At 49.1% G+C, this 14,321-nt stretch overlaps 1 protein-coding gene across 1 annotated transcript in view; it reads left to right on the top strand.

Annotated features, from left to right (window-relative positions):
• The first annotated feature begins 8,758 nt into the window (after positions 1–8,758).
• LOC119437249 (nose resistant to fluoxetine protein 6) overlaps positions 8,759–14,321 on the top strand; it is a 192,620-nt gene continuing 187,057 nt past the window's right edge. The window contains exon 1 of the mRNA XM_037704289.2: positions 8,759–9,358. Within this exon, the coding sequence (XP_037560217.1) occupies positions 8,899–9,358 (460 nt within the window). The 5' untranslated portion in view covers positions 8,759–8,898. The remainder of the gene's footprint in view (positions 9,359–14,321) is intronic.

Here is a 14,321-nt window from a genome sequence, read left to right on the forward strand (position 1 = left end):
GTTCGGACTCGGGCGTCTCACTGTGGGTCGCTTGCCTACGCCGCCCCAGAGCACCTAAAACGTGTTAGCTGGCCTGCGCTATACCGGGGCGTTGCACTAAGCTGACTAACCGCACCCACGGCGTCGTCCGTCTCTATCGCCGAGAGCTGCTTGTTGGTGAGGAGATGAGGTCAGGAGGTTTCAAGGAAACAAATGGGTTTATTTTACTTATTTACAACTCACAACGCTCCACGGATATGGAAGCACACTCCATGTCGGAATACTTTACATGTCTGATCTCACTACATGTCTGAGCACACACGGCAGCACACGCATGTCGGCCCCCTAAATTGCACCAAAGATGTCCTCTTATAAAACAGTCGCTTTCCCTATAGATAACTAGACTATCGAATTTGATGACCGTGTCTTGCCCAATCATAATGGTCAAACTGTTTGCAAAACCCAACCCGTGGCGTCGCACCATTCCGCCGGATACGCCGGACTCCGCCTCCGATGTTGTGAGATCACCCCCGCATACGAATCAACCACGCAGCCATTGGGAAACTCACGTCGACGCTGTTCCTACGAAAGTCGCCGACGTTGGCCCCTTGCATCAATTAGTGGGCTTTCCGTGATGGTCAGATTATCGCGATGTGAAAAGTCTGGCCTTGATGGTCGTTACCGCTTCCACAGAATGCGACGATCGCTGTCACCTCGAAGGAAGCTTCTCTGTTGACCAGTCAAATAATAGCCGGTGCCGGGCTCCGCCGTCGTCTAGGCGGGCGCTGATCAGGTGGCCGCTTCGTGGGAAGCACCCAAAGAATGGCCATTGCCGTTTTGAGACGTAGCACAGCCGATTTGCAAAGTTAGAGAGAAATGGTGACTTCGTGAAGTTCCTTAAACTAACGTTCCGGGCCATGAAGCACAGTTGGCATGGCTGAGTTCAAAACTGCAAGCGCCTATATATATATATGCAGAGGTGGCCGTAGTTACTGAGCTGTACGTACTTAACGTCTCTCCCTAATTTCCATATTTGCGACTACTAAAATCCGCTTCCGTGGCATGCCGTCTGAATCAATAAAATAATTTCGGAGAATATGCATCTGGAGCACCGTAGAGCAATGTTCACTGACAGTTCTTTTTCTTGCCCCAGCATCTGCTGGGTGCTTTGTTTTGGACACGAACCCTTAAATACAGCGCATATGTGTATTGGACCGTTCCTAATGGTATACCGACCACAGAACGGTATAAAATCACGTGGATGTCTAGTACAGCGGACATTTCCCTGTATCTTCAAAATATTGATTGAAATCAACCACGAATAACATGAACGCCGAACTAGTAACTAACAACGCACCACTTTTTGCCGAGGCAGCTCCCGAAACACTGCTGCACTGCTTCCGAAACACTGCTACAACTAACGAGTGCTTTCTTCCGTTTTAGGACTTCCGTCTAGAGGAGAGGCACACCCTCAATATTCGCACGCGATAGCTTTTGGAAGTGGAGCAACAAACCAGAGAACAGGCAAGACGCAGTTACGCGCGTTTATTTAACGCTCGCCCAAAATGTACGTGTTTACGGGCCTGGGAATCGGGCTCATTGAGTCGGCGCACGCGATCTGGTGTGTTACAGTGTACAGAACGCGCACTATTCGCGAAATAGCCTGCTACGCGGTCGTTTCCCGAGAGTGCAGCGCGCATCCAACTCAGCCGAACGGTCAAAGGGAGTAAAAAAAGTGCGGAAAAGGGGGAGCAGAGTCGGTGCAAACTGCTCGAATGCACGCTTTGTACGGAATTCACCTCGCGCACGCCAGTCGCGTGCCAATCAACCATCTCGCAACTTGTAAACCGTAATAACGCTCTCAAGCAGCCGACATCCTTACGCGAGTATATACTTCGTTTCATAGGGAGTTTTTGCTAGAGAGATTTCAAGGGCGAGCGTTCTCGAAGCTAAAATACGCGCTATAATACCGAGTACGTGACGCACTGAGGCATGCAGAGAGGCGATATATAACTACACTTTAGTATAACGTTGACGTCACTAGCTTGGACAGCACATCGGGAGATGGTGAAAGGCGTATACGCACTAAAACGGGAGTTCTGGTGGTGGCGTATAGAGCTCTGGGCAGGGATAATGCACTGGTTCTATATCAATGCCCGTTCGTGTTCGCGCATCGCCAGTGGGCGGATTGACGCTCCGCCCACGTTTTTCACCGGGACATCGACCGGTCATGAGCGATGTATGATAGGAAAGGAATATAATCGAGCGATAGAAATTGTTACAATATACCGGCCCTGGTTTTAATGACCGATGCAACGTCATATTCAAACTTGCCCTCAGAACGCCACGCGGAATCCCGTAGCGCTTCTGTCATTATGCAGAAAGACCATAACAATGCTTACCTCAGCAAAGCCGCATGATGTGACAGTGGCCAAGTGTACGTCCTCATTTCTCTCATCCATGTCCGCTAACAAACAACTTCTGCAGTGAGTATAAGTTACTCACAGTCTGCGCAGAAAGAGAGAGGGAGAAAAAAAGAGAGAGCCTCCCGCCGTAGTCGCGACGCGGTAGTTCAACCAATAACGTGATATTAGCCAGTCCCTTTATCCTATCGACCGTTGCTCCTTCATTAAGCACAAGAATTGGTGTACGTATAGCCGGCCAAATCTATAGCTAGCTTATAGAAATGCGTTCTATTCTGCTGTCCAGTGCGTTACGATCGAAACGAACTTGCGAAACGGTCAAGGTTAACTAATGCTCACGAAGCTCGTGAAGATAGCATAGTCATTTGTTTGTTCCTAAATTAAGGTGCTGGGGCACAGAAAGTCGCTGCTCGCGCACGCTAGTTAAAGATTTGGGCGGCTGTACATAAACAAAATATGCACCCGATCGATTCCTTTGAAAAAAGCGGCGCAGCTACAAATGATACCTGAACGTTAAAATTAATTATATGATGGGGTTTTACGTGCCAAAACCACGATCTGATTATGAGGCACGCCGTAGTGGAAGCTAAATCTTCCATCGCGCTCGGGCTGATCTCCGCCTGGGCGCACCGCGCCAAAGTAGTCATCAGTGCCGAGAAGTCTCACTTCCTCTACTTCTCGAACAGTCATTCATCTTCATCTGGTCGCATCCGCCAACCCATTGTTCGCGTGAACGGACAACCACTGAAGTCTCGGACATCCATAAAAATTCTCGGAGTGGTTTTTGACACGCACCTAACTTTTAATGATCACCTGAATTATCTTCGATCTTCTTTCCTCCCGTCTCCTCCTCTTTCTCAGAATCCACTACTCGATGTCGCCATCTGCTCTTCGCCTTCTCTATAATCAGGTTCTGCTACCGTCTCTTACATATGCATCTCCAGTTTGGTGGCCGCCATTTCCTACTTCACAGTTTAAGTCAAAACTTCTATCCATTCAGCGCACCCTGCTATTAACAATCACCGGCGCATTCCGCACAACGAGAACGTCATCTCTACAAGTCCTGGCAAATACCTATACCACTCCCAATAGAATTAGCTCGTTTAAATGCTCAATTTTCACTATTTACACTCAAAGCCATTACCTCCTATGGCCCTACCACTTACTACCCGCAGCAAATCCAATTCCCTCTTAATCCCTGGGACATTCACCCCAGCCGGAAACACCGCTTCCTTTTTCATCGCCTCCACATTCACGAGGTGCCCACAGTAACATCACTCCCAGTCTACCATATCTACATGGATGGATCGTTCACGCCACGTTCCTCTGGTTCGGCATTTCTACTTCTTAACGTTCACGGACAGCTTACGAAAGTTGGCAGATACAAAATCATTGGCGCAACAAGTTCCTATTTAACGGAAACGTTTGCACTTCTGGAAGCTCTCACATACATCCGCTCTCTGTCGAACAATACTCCGGTCCATATATATTCTGACTGTTTATCGTTATTGACGGCCTTATCTTCTCTCACTACCACTAATCCGTACGTCTTTCAAATCAAACAACACCTGTTATCAATCAGTGCTCTCCGTCCCGTCGCTCTCTTTCACGTCCCCGCGCATCGTGGAGTTGAAGGAAACAAAATGGCCGATCACTTTGCGAATTCTGCCGCTTCGCGGGGTCTGTCCAGGTTCGTCCTCACCTCTCCGACCCCCATCAAATCTCAAATGCGCACCTCATCCTATGCGCAGTGGAACGTGGCGTGGACGCGAGACAACACGGACACTGAACTCTTTCGGTGGATTCCCAACATAAATAATATACCTATCTTTTTTCCGCCTAAAAAACCACTTGCACACTTCATTACCGCACATGGCAGGATGCCTTTTTACTATTTCCGATTTAACCTCTCCCCTCATAGCAATTGTGCGTGTGGGATGCCATGCACCGACGTGCAACACTTTTTTAATGAATGTCCTCTCACTAATCATCTCGCCCGACTATTAAAGGACAACTCTCAAACGCGAATAACACCTAATCATTATAATGCTTCACTCAATAATAAGCGGACGCGAGCTTTACTCATTCAACTGTACCACCTCATAGCCTCATTCACATTCCCGGCAACTGCGTAATCAGACCCTGTTCAAGCGAGTGCACTCCCCCCCCCCCTTTCTTTTTCTTTCTTTTTTCCTTTTTTTTGTATTCACTCTCAGCTTTCGTTACCTGCTGTCCTTTGTTATGCCAACAAAGGTGGAGCTTGCCTCCGGGGACAGTTGGGACGGAATGTCTGGTACATGCCATCATCATCATCCCCCTCTCTCACCCCTTTTTCGCTCATGATTGCTTCTTTGAGCCAAAAGTTCACCCCTGGGCTAGCCTTCCAGGCCTTCCATCAATGGAGCCAATGGGTCCTGCTCGGTGCCACGGGCCCGGACTGGCAGTACTGCTGATGCTTCATGGAAGCCTTCATCATGCACACCAACCGTGCTGTCTGGACTTTTCCTACTGGTGTTTGTTGTTGTTGTTTTTTTTTCTCTCTTCTTCTCTTCCTGGCTTTTCTATCTGTGTTATTGATTTATCTATTTAGTTCTTTATTTATTTTTCCCCTTTTCTTACTCTGTATGTATGTCTGTGAAATACGTGTGTGTTTACAATAAAAAGCTGAGACGCGACATGCCACGCCATGGCAGACACTTAGCTCCCACCTTTTGACAGGACTTGCCCGCATATTCTCCGCCTTTTGGGTCGGCTCACCCTCGGCATTCTTTCATGTTTTTTTTTCTCAATTGGCTTTTCCCTAAAAACCTTTTTGGGTTGTACCTATATTCATTTTCTTCTGTTTGGTTTCAGCCTGCGATACGTTAGTGGTGCGGGCTACCTTCATTTTCATTTAAGTTGTTTTTCTTGTTCAGAGGGACCCAAAAACAAGCCGTAGTGGGGGACTCCGGAAATATGGAGCACCTGGGGTTCTTTAACGTGCACCGAAATCTACGTACACGGGTGTTTTCGCATTTCGCCCCCATACAAATGCGGCCGCCCTGGTCGGGTTTCAATCCCACGACCTCGTGCTCAGCAGCCCAACACCATAGCCACTCAGTAACCACGGCGGGTACCTGAATGTCAAAGTAGATCATGCACTCGGGTAGCACGCCCAAGTTGTATACGCAAAATCATGCGAACGTTTCCCAGCCATTATAAAATGGCCTGGCATTAAAACGCGGAATTTCCACAGCCTTCTGTAAAGACACGCAGACGGCAGGGCACGCCACACGGCATCCTCTAAAAAAGCGTGAGGGTTTTCGTTGTTTTTGGAAGCCTTATCAGGGCATATTCACCGCTGAAGACTCGCATGTAACCATTATCAACTTTACAAGCGATCGAGTGTTCGGAAAGGACTGCTTCGTGGCTGCATTGAGCGTCGAAGAGACGGGCAGTGGCACAGAAGGTGATCTGTTGTCTCGTCACATCCGCAAATAATGCATGCGCAGCACTGTTGGTCAAGCCTGCTAGGAAGAAATAGGCATTCGTAAAAGCAGACGCCCAACTACGTTCAGCACAATAAAGTTGTTTTGCGACGGGAGAATTCGGGGGGTAGGCGAAGTCGCGAGTAAGGGTCGAGAGAATGGAAGTTGGTGAAGCACTGTCAATTCCATCGTCGAAATGTGATGCGGTGAGAAAGTGATTGAAGTTGTCGCGCGCAGCATTCATTCTGGGGGGTGTTATATAACCGCCCTCACGGGTCTTGTTTATGAGCCTAGTGCGCCGCGTTATCAGCGCTGTCGTTCTTGACGATTCAGCATATGCAATATGGCAATCGTTGCAACTGTCGAAGAATATCTCGGGAGGCTCAAGACATCGTCCGCGAAGCGCTCGGGTCTAGCACGCGGCGCATGTGCAGAAAACCCGGGAACGGGCAACGCCATAAGGATCTAACTTTTTGTTGCGAGAGCAGTAACGAACTGAAAGAAGGGTCAGCAAGTGTAACTTCCGTAACGCAGCCAGGCTACGAAACTATACTTCCGCAATGCATCCAGATCGACAACGAAATTGCACATGATCCGCCACGTCGATCGAGGCGGCCAAGACTCGTGACGCTCGGGTGATGGTTCCACCTATATACGCAGCGTCTAGAAAAAGCAAACGTCGCGACGCGTTTTCGTTGCAAAGCGTTTGCCAAGACCAGCGCCGTGACGGATGACGATCGCGAGACGCGATCGGCCAACATCGTCAACAACGGCTGAACTATTCGCTAGTTTATGTGCGCGATAAATTTATAACACCTAATTTCTGTTTTTTCTTTCTCTTTTTTTAGCAAGGCGTTCGAAGAGATTTGCTATGAACTGCTTATTTTACAGCTAAGTCTATTAGACTTGACAGTAGCCGCAGAGCTGGCGTAGTGGCTTTGGCGTTGTGATGCAAAGGCCGAGGGAGGAAATCTCAGCCGCGGCGGCCGCATTTAGATGGGTGCGAAATGCAAAAAAAAAAAAAAAAGGCCTGTGTACCGTGCATTGGGGTCGAGTTAAAGAATCCCAGATGGTCAAAATCATCCACAGTCCACCACTAAGGCATGCCTCATAATGAGATCGGGAGTTTCGGCACGTAATACCCCCAGAATTTAAACTTTTGAATTTAAACCTTCACAGTAACCTGCTGAATGTTTGCTTATTGCGTGTGCGTTGTAAATGTTTGCTTATTAACCGCTATGCTCTTGTTATGGCTAAAAGTCATGAGTCGCCATTGACCGGAGTTCGCTCTAGTGGGCCTCATCGATCAGTACTGTGACCCATTTTTTTTCTGATTTACATTATCGACCTACCATCTTTGTTGTAGTCTCACACTCACCTATTTGCGGAGATTTCGTAATATATCATGAAATGATTACTAACGGCGACACTAATGCTCTTCAATCTGATTTGGACTATACGTCGATGGACTGGCCGACGCAGCACCGGGCTCATAGAACTAAATATTAATAAGTGTAAAGTTATGCGTTTGCTCAGGAACACCAATACCCTTCCTACTTATTACCTTCATAGAATTAATCTGGAACCTGTTAACTCATACAAGTACTTAGGTGTCCATATTACTGCGAACTAAAAGCAGGCTTTGTTACTTACGTCGCAATTTTTCCAAGGCACCATCATCTTTTAATGTTACTACTTTACAGGTCATCAGTGTGGCCTATACTGCACCATACACTGCAGTTGTGGGACTCTTACCATGAAAAAAATTATTTTTTCGTTCGAGCTTATCAGAACAATTCAGTGCGATTTATATTTGTATATTATAACCGCACTTTAGCACAATCTCAATGAAAGTTAATCTAGCTCTTCCATCACTTGTGTCACGTAGAGCAATACTACATTTGACCCTGCTTTACATTACAAATTTATCACCATTCTTCCCTTCACAATGACCATTCTTCAAGCTCATTACGTATCGCGCCGCATCGATCATCTCCATAATGTCGGAATTCAATCAAGGAACACTAACACATTCAGTCACTCTTTGTCTCCCTTAACATCGCAGGAATGGAACCACTTTTCTCCAAGACATTGGCGCCATCGCCGATAACAAACTTTTCCGCCAGGCATTAGCGAACATTGTATAATTGGAAATTAATAATATGTAATATTGTTTACATTATTTCACGTATTTGTATTTCGTTGTTCTACTTCCGTTTCCGAGACGACTCCTCTCTGTAATGCCTTTGAGCCTTGTGCGTAACACAAATACATAAATTCGTGCACGCGAATTATTTCGTCAATATTTCCCGAGTTGTGTACAAAAAATATAAAAAAAATAAAAACACGGGCACTGAGTTGCGGATACAATGTGCCTTCTACATAACCACGTGACACCATTTTATTTTTGTACCAAGAGTATTGCGACGCACAGCGTTACTGAAGTACTACTACAGGTTCGACGGGATACCGAGGTGCAGCTTCCGTCAGAAATAGGGAAGGAATAGCTTTTTTCTTCCGCATAGTGCATGAAGCCAATAACTAACTTGTGCACGCACTTTAAACAGGTGATTCACTTTTCTTTACGAAAAACAAAATGCGACTTGACTGGCTGTGCATTGAAAGCCAAGGTGGAATTACTTTGCAATCACCAGGTCCCACTAGAAAAATGTACCAGAGATAGCGCTTCCACTCTGACTTTATTTCGCAATGCAGTCTGCAGCACCATGGAATAAACTAATGTAATTTTGGCACGCTTATTGGCAGTCCATCATAATTGGACTGAAGGAGTTGGGAGGAGCTCTTAAGACACGGTTCCACCACTTGCCGCCTTAGGGTGCGCTTTCTGGCACGGCAGCGTTGCTCGCGAGCGGAGCCAACTGTGCGGAAGAAGCGGCACGTTCAATCCGGAGCACGGATCCGTACGCGCTCACCCTCAGCGAGCGGCGGCGGCGGCGGCGCCGGCAGCACTCCTTAAAAACAGGTCTACGGTGCGGCGCCCGGACCAGAAGAAGGACACCAGCGGCACGATGCGCACCAACGCCACAGCTCAGCGCCGCTCGCCTCCCGCGGCCCTCCTCCGGGCGCCCGGATTGCTCCGAATCGTCCCGATGCCGTCGATGCTGCCGCTGCTCCTGCTACTCCTGGCGGCCGCCGTAGCGCTCCTGGCCGACACCGCGGCTGCGAACCCTTCCATCGGCGACGTCATCGGTCAGATCAGGGAGCGCGCAGCCGCCAACGCCGCTGCTGCCGCGGAGGACGGTGGCAGGACCACGTCCGCGCCTCCCAACAAGACCAGGAACGAGCGGATACTGGAGCAGTGGTCCAAGTTCGAAATTAACCTGCAGGACCTGGTGGATAGCGTGATAAGGAAGGTGCTGCCGACGGTGATACGGCGCAGCTCCGAGCTGGAGGTGTCTCCGGACTGCCGCGACGCCCTGCTCAAAGTGGTCTTCGGCATACGCCAGCTCAAGAGATGGGCCTTCCAATGTGAGTGGTCAAGTCGTATCGTAGTGTCACTATGAGCGCCGTTTGTGCGGGAGATTTTACATTTTACAGGATAGTGGCAACCATTTCGTCATGCGCCTTTTCTTTAAGAGCGAAGCTTTGTTTTTCTATAGAATTTTTTTTTCTTCTGAAAGAGCCGACACTTTCTTCGCTCATTACGCTGATGTTCAAGAGAAAAGCGCGTGCCGAGGCTTTCGGCACTCGCTTAACTCGTGCACTCGGTGTAAGCTTTTCCACTGAGCCCAAGCGAACCGCGGTGACGATTCGGGAAACGTATAATACCACACTTCAGCGCTCACACGACGCCTCTTCTCCAGGATGGCGTTCTGTGGGATCGGTCGTACCAAAACCGGCCCTGTGCACACAAAAGTTTGCCGTTGGCGTATTACCGCCGAGTCTGAAGCCCTGAGCTCGACTTGAACTCGCAGTTGCTCTAGCTGATGGCACCATGGGGCAAACATGTGCTGTACCAGCTGACGATGGCCTGCTAATGCGAAGACAGCGGAGCGCATTTAAAGTTTATTCCGGATGGCGTCACGCTGTTGGCCGTCACGCCACAAGAATTTCTGACTTCGTACGTATCGCCCACGTGAACGGCGGTTCGTGGCACCAGTTATGAACATTGATTTTATTCGTCGGGTAGTTATTCTGGGCTTATTCTGAGCTGTGTTTCTCTCTGTCATAGGCGACGCACAATACCGCGTTTTCGCCCTCATTTTGAGGACGATGCTTGACATGCAGGCGCAATCTGGGCTTTAAAGACGTGCACAGCGACTTCTTGAAGAACGGTACTCAGAGTCGTGCGCGTGCGTCTATACAACAGCTAACAAGATGTCAGCTAGTCTCATTATTTCGCGCATTCACGAACTGGGTACGCATGTTAAATGAACGTTTCGTGGCTGATGCCTCACAGTGCGAACACTACTGCACCAATTCTATAGCAAACCGATTCTGGAAGCCGCATAGTGGTGTATAGTAACTTTGCTTAAGGTTACGTAATAACGCACCGATGTTTGCGAACAGTTTTACAGCCTTCAGCACTGGTAAAAAAAGACCGCCTTACGGCGCGTACGTGTCAACGACGTTTAACGCATACAATGCAGCAGTAACAGGCGTAAAGCCTCCGTGACACCTTCCTGTATATATAGATCGTGAGAGTGATGCGTCATAGTGTGTTGGTTTGCCCGTCCGAACGGAAACCGCTCGTTCGAGACAGTTTGCGTCCGAGTGCGTGGCAGACCACCGCAGCAAGAGCCTCCCGATGTACGCTGCCTTGTACCGTTAGTCCTTATCGCTGTCTCTAACCTGCGTCCCTCAGCGCTTCGCCGCGGGTCACGAGACAGAATCACGCTTTAACGCAGCGCGTGCCCTATCACCTCACTGCAGCGGCCGCGTTCGTTTTACACCGAGAAAACCCGAGCAGTGGGTGGTGGCCTTCCCATCTGGAAGCCTGCGCGCTCAGTAACAACGCGTCTCGAACCGAACTACCACCGGCGCGAATGCACTCCGGAAAGAGACTGCTTCCGGCGCTCCAGACAGTGGCGACGGAGGCACTGCAGCGCTGGCAGCATTTCAGGCACATATACGAGTATCGGAAACAGTGCGCGCGCATTCCAGGTCGTTTTACGGACCGGCCAGAGAGCGCGCACACCTGACTACCGGCCGGCTAACCAACGTCGCGCCCTCTTGAGTGCAAGGGGACTGGCCTATGGGGGAGCGACGGGCGGGGTACACGCCGGTCTGCTTTTTTTGTTGCTGTTCGGTTGTTCCGAATATCACGTGCATTCCAGATCGCTTTTGAATATCTAAGGGGCCCGTGCTGTGTGACCTGGCAAACACGGAGCTCAGTGTGTCGAACGCAATACTCGCCGCCGCCGCCGAGGAAGTAGGCAACTAGGCTTTGTGCGCAGGCACGCCTGTCGAAATCGTCGGCGCGCGCACACTGCGATGGCATATCGCCACGCGGCGAAGAAGGAATCGATGGCGCCAGCCGTTTCGTGGGGTCGCGAACCGATATATTTGCGCCTTAACGCGCCTCCTTCCGCACACATAAGCCGCGCACCTGCGTGTGACACGGTTTAAAGATGGGACGAGAAGACGGGGCTAATGGGGGTGGGGGGATATCAGTATATGATGGTCCCCAGCCTGTAAACAAACAACAAAATGTATTGAGAAAGAAATGCAAGCGCCTAGTGACGTTGCAACGAGTGTTTCTGATTTCAGTTTCCATCGTAGACAGCAGTCCTTGCTTTTTCGGCATTAGTGTGACATAGATTGTGAAGCCAAATTTATTGTGCCGATAACATCTGGCGGCGTCACCGTTACCTATACGCAAGTGCTCCTTCATCACGGCGCACCCTCATATGGACGCTGTTGAGACAGGTACTATCTGGCAAGGCCGCGGAACTGGGTATAGAGAGGAACAACTCCTTTTTCTAGGCAACGCATTAGCCCCGGCATACGGGACGTCGCTAACAGTGCGGCTAACACTCTGCGAAGCGTCCCGGGCTGTCAAACTGTGTATAAGCAACTTGCACCAGCCAGGTGGCGCTGCGCGGATCCTTCACTCCAGTGTCGCCGGCACCAGCCGCTAGGGCTGCGAGGAAGTGGAGCAACGCTCGCGTTAGTGTTGCGTGCTACCCGCCGTGGTTACTCAGTGGCTATGGTTGGGCTGCTGAGCCCGAGGTCCCGGGATCGAATCCCGGCCACGTCAGCCGCATTTCGATGGGGGCGAAAACTGTCCGTGTACTTAGATTTAGGTGCACGTTAAAGAACCCCAGGTGGTCCGGAGTCCCCCACTACGGCGTGCCTCATAATCAGATCGTGGATTGGCACGTAAAACCCCATAATTTAATGTAAATTTTTAGTGTTGCGTGCTCAGCTCTGCCCATCCAAAAACTCCTGCTAGGTAATTTTCGTGGCAGCGCGTGCGAGCGCAACCATGGCCGGTCATCGCATCGCGGTCACCTTAGTTAAACGTTCGGAGAAGTCGTCCACTATTGCCTCGCGATAAGCTATCGTAGCTGTCGTCGCCAATGTGAAACGTGTCTTTACCAATTTTGCGTCTTCCGCTCGTTAGGCTGTGTTCTAGCGCTGCTGTCACTAGTGGAAAGCTTCAATGCAGGGGCCTTTACAGGGTGCCCCCCAGGTAACTTTTGCCAAAATTTTTCATGATGACCTACAATTTCCTGATTGGCAATTTTGCTCTGATTATAATATTTGAGAAGTTAATAAATAATAATAACTAAGTCAGTCATTAGGCGAAATACAAAAAATATAGTGTGACTTGCTCCAAGTGACGGCAGACAACGTTATCTTGGTTGTGTCCGCGGCGACGTGGCACTCGCACATTTTTTTTTTTTTAATTTTGGCACAAGTTACAAGTACACCTGTATATAGTCTGCGTACGGGAGCAGTGCCTAAAACTGCATGTGTGTCACGCGGTTAACAGAGATTAACCAAAATTAGGCCACAATGTCATCACAGGTTCACGACAAAATACGCAAAGGTGCATTGATGGATAATACTTAATCGGAAAACCGGCTTTTGGTTATGGGAATAAAAGCCCGATAGGGTGCCACAGTTATCGCTGTTAGTGCACCGTAGACTTACACGTGACAGTTACAATCTGTATGTAGGAACAGTAGGTTTTAAAAAGCTGAAGAATTCTAGCGGAGAGTCATCGAAGAAAGGAGAGGCAATAGAAAAGAGCTCGCTGCGCATGAGATTATGGAAAAGCTAAATGGGAGGGCAGGGGATTTGAAACAAAGAGGCCAAGTAAGAAAACGCATGGGTCGACTCGCTCGCCGAATTTGCGCGTCGCTGGGTGGCTTGAACGGTACATGAATTCCACGGCACACGTCTGAGAGATATCTTCTGGCGCAGAAATTCGCGTCGAATCTTCCGGGACGATACAAATGCCTGACCGCGATGTAAAAAGATCCATTGAACGTTTTCACAGTGAATAGGGCGTCCATCGAAACTCCCCCGCGTTAGAATGAAAAACGTGGGAAGAGGTGGAAGAAAATGAAAGCTAGATAGACATGGCTACACAGTTTGTGGCATGCGTAAAATTGCATTGAGCGCGCACCCAGAATGCATGAACACGAAAAACAAGGCGCAAGCAAACGAATTCAGCGCTGTTGTCTTTAGCGCGACGCGCAGTGCAGTCTATTAACTTGAACCTCGAGGAAACAAAAAAAAAAAAAAAAAAAGGAACGACAGTGTAGATTTCAGCCATTTCTTCGACTAAGAACTCATTTACTGCGACTGTATAGCGGGCCTTCAGAGCGGACGCCGCCATCTTCTCAAGAAGAACTTGCTAATTCCGATGTAACTCAACGTCGTCTTCGTCCGCTATCAATATTGCCCATGGTTGCCTCCGAAACGCGTGCACAGCCGCCACCAATCTCAGAGTCTACGTTGGGCGCAATCAAAATTACCAATCCCCAAAAGCAGCGTAATATGGCAGTGGTATAGCACGGCAAGCTCCCAACTGCACATTGTCACAGGGGCGGAGATCAAAGTTCCAGTGGCGATATTTGTTTGTTTTTTTCTTCGTCCTCCGCTGAGGTTGGAGCTGAGGATGTGGCCTGACGATGACGACAGGATGAGGACGACTGCCTAACACCGTCGGCATAACGGACAGGACGGACACATGCAAACCCAGTTTCAAGCTTCCTAACTGCCGTCGCAGCGGAAAAAAGTTCCCCGACAGTGACCGCATCAGCCTAATTCGAGAATACGAGAATGCAAGGCTCACACAAACAGCCTATCGCAAGAAACCAAAGAATAAAAAAATAAAAAAAAACTAAACAATAATCGAGGAGAAATGACCGCCGCAACAGCTGAAGAATGTTTTTTTTTTTTTGTTTAATAAGTTTTCATATCCCGTCTTGAGAGCAAAGGACGGAGGTATCTCGCCGCGCGCGCGTCATGCGAAGAT

This window comes from Dermacentor silvarum, chromosome 1, assembly GCF_013339745.2.
Source record: "Dermacentor silvarum isolate Dsil-2018 chromosome 1, BIME_Dsil_1.4, whole genome shotgun sequence".
NCBI classification, from domain to species: domain Eukaryota; kingdom Metazoa; phylum Arthropoda; class Arachnida; order Ixodida; family Ixodidae; genus Dermacentor; species Dermacentor silvarum.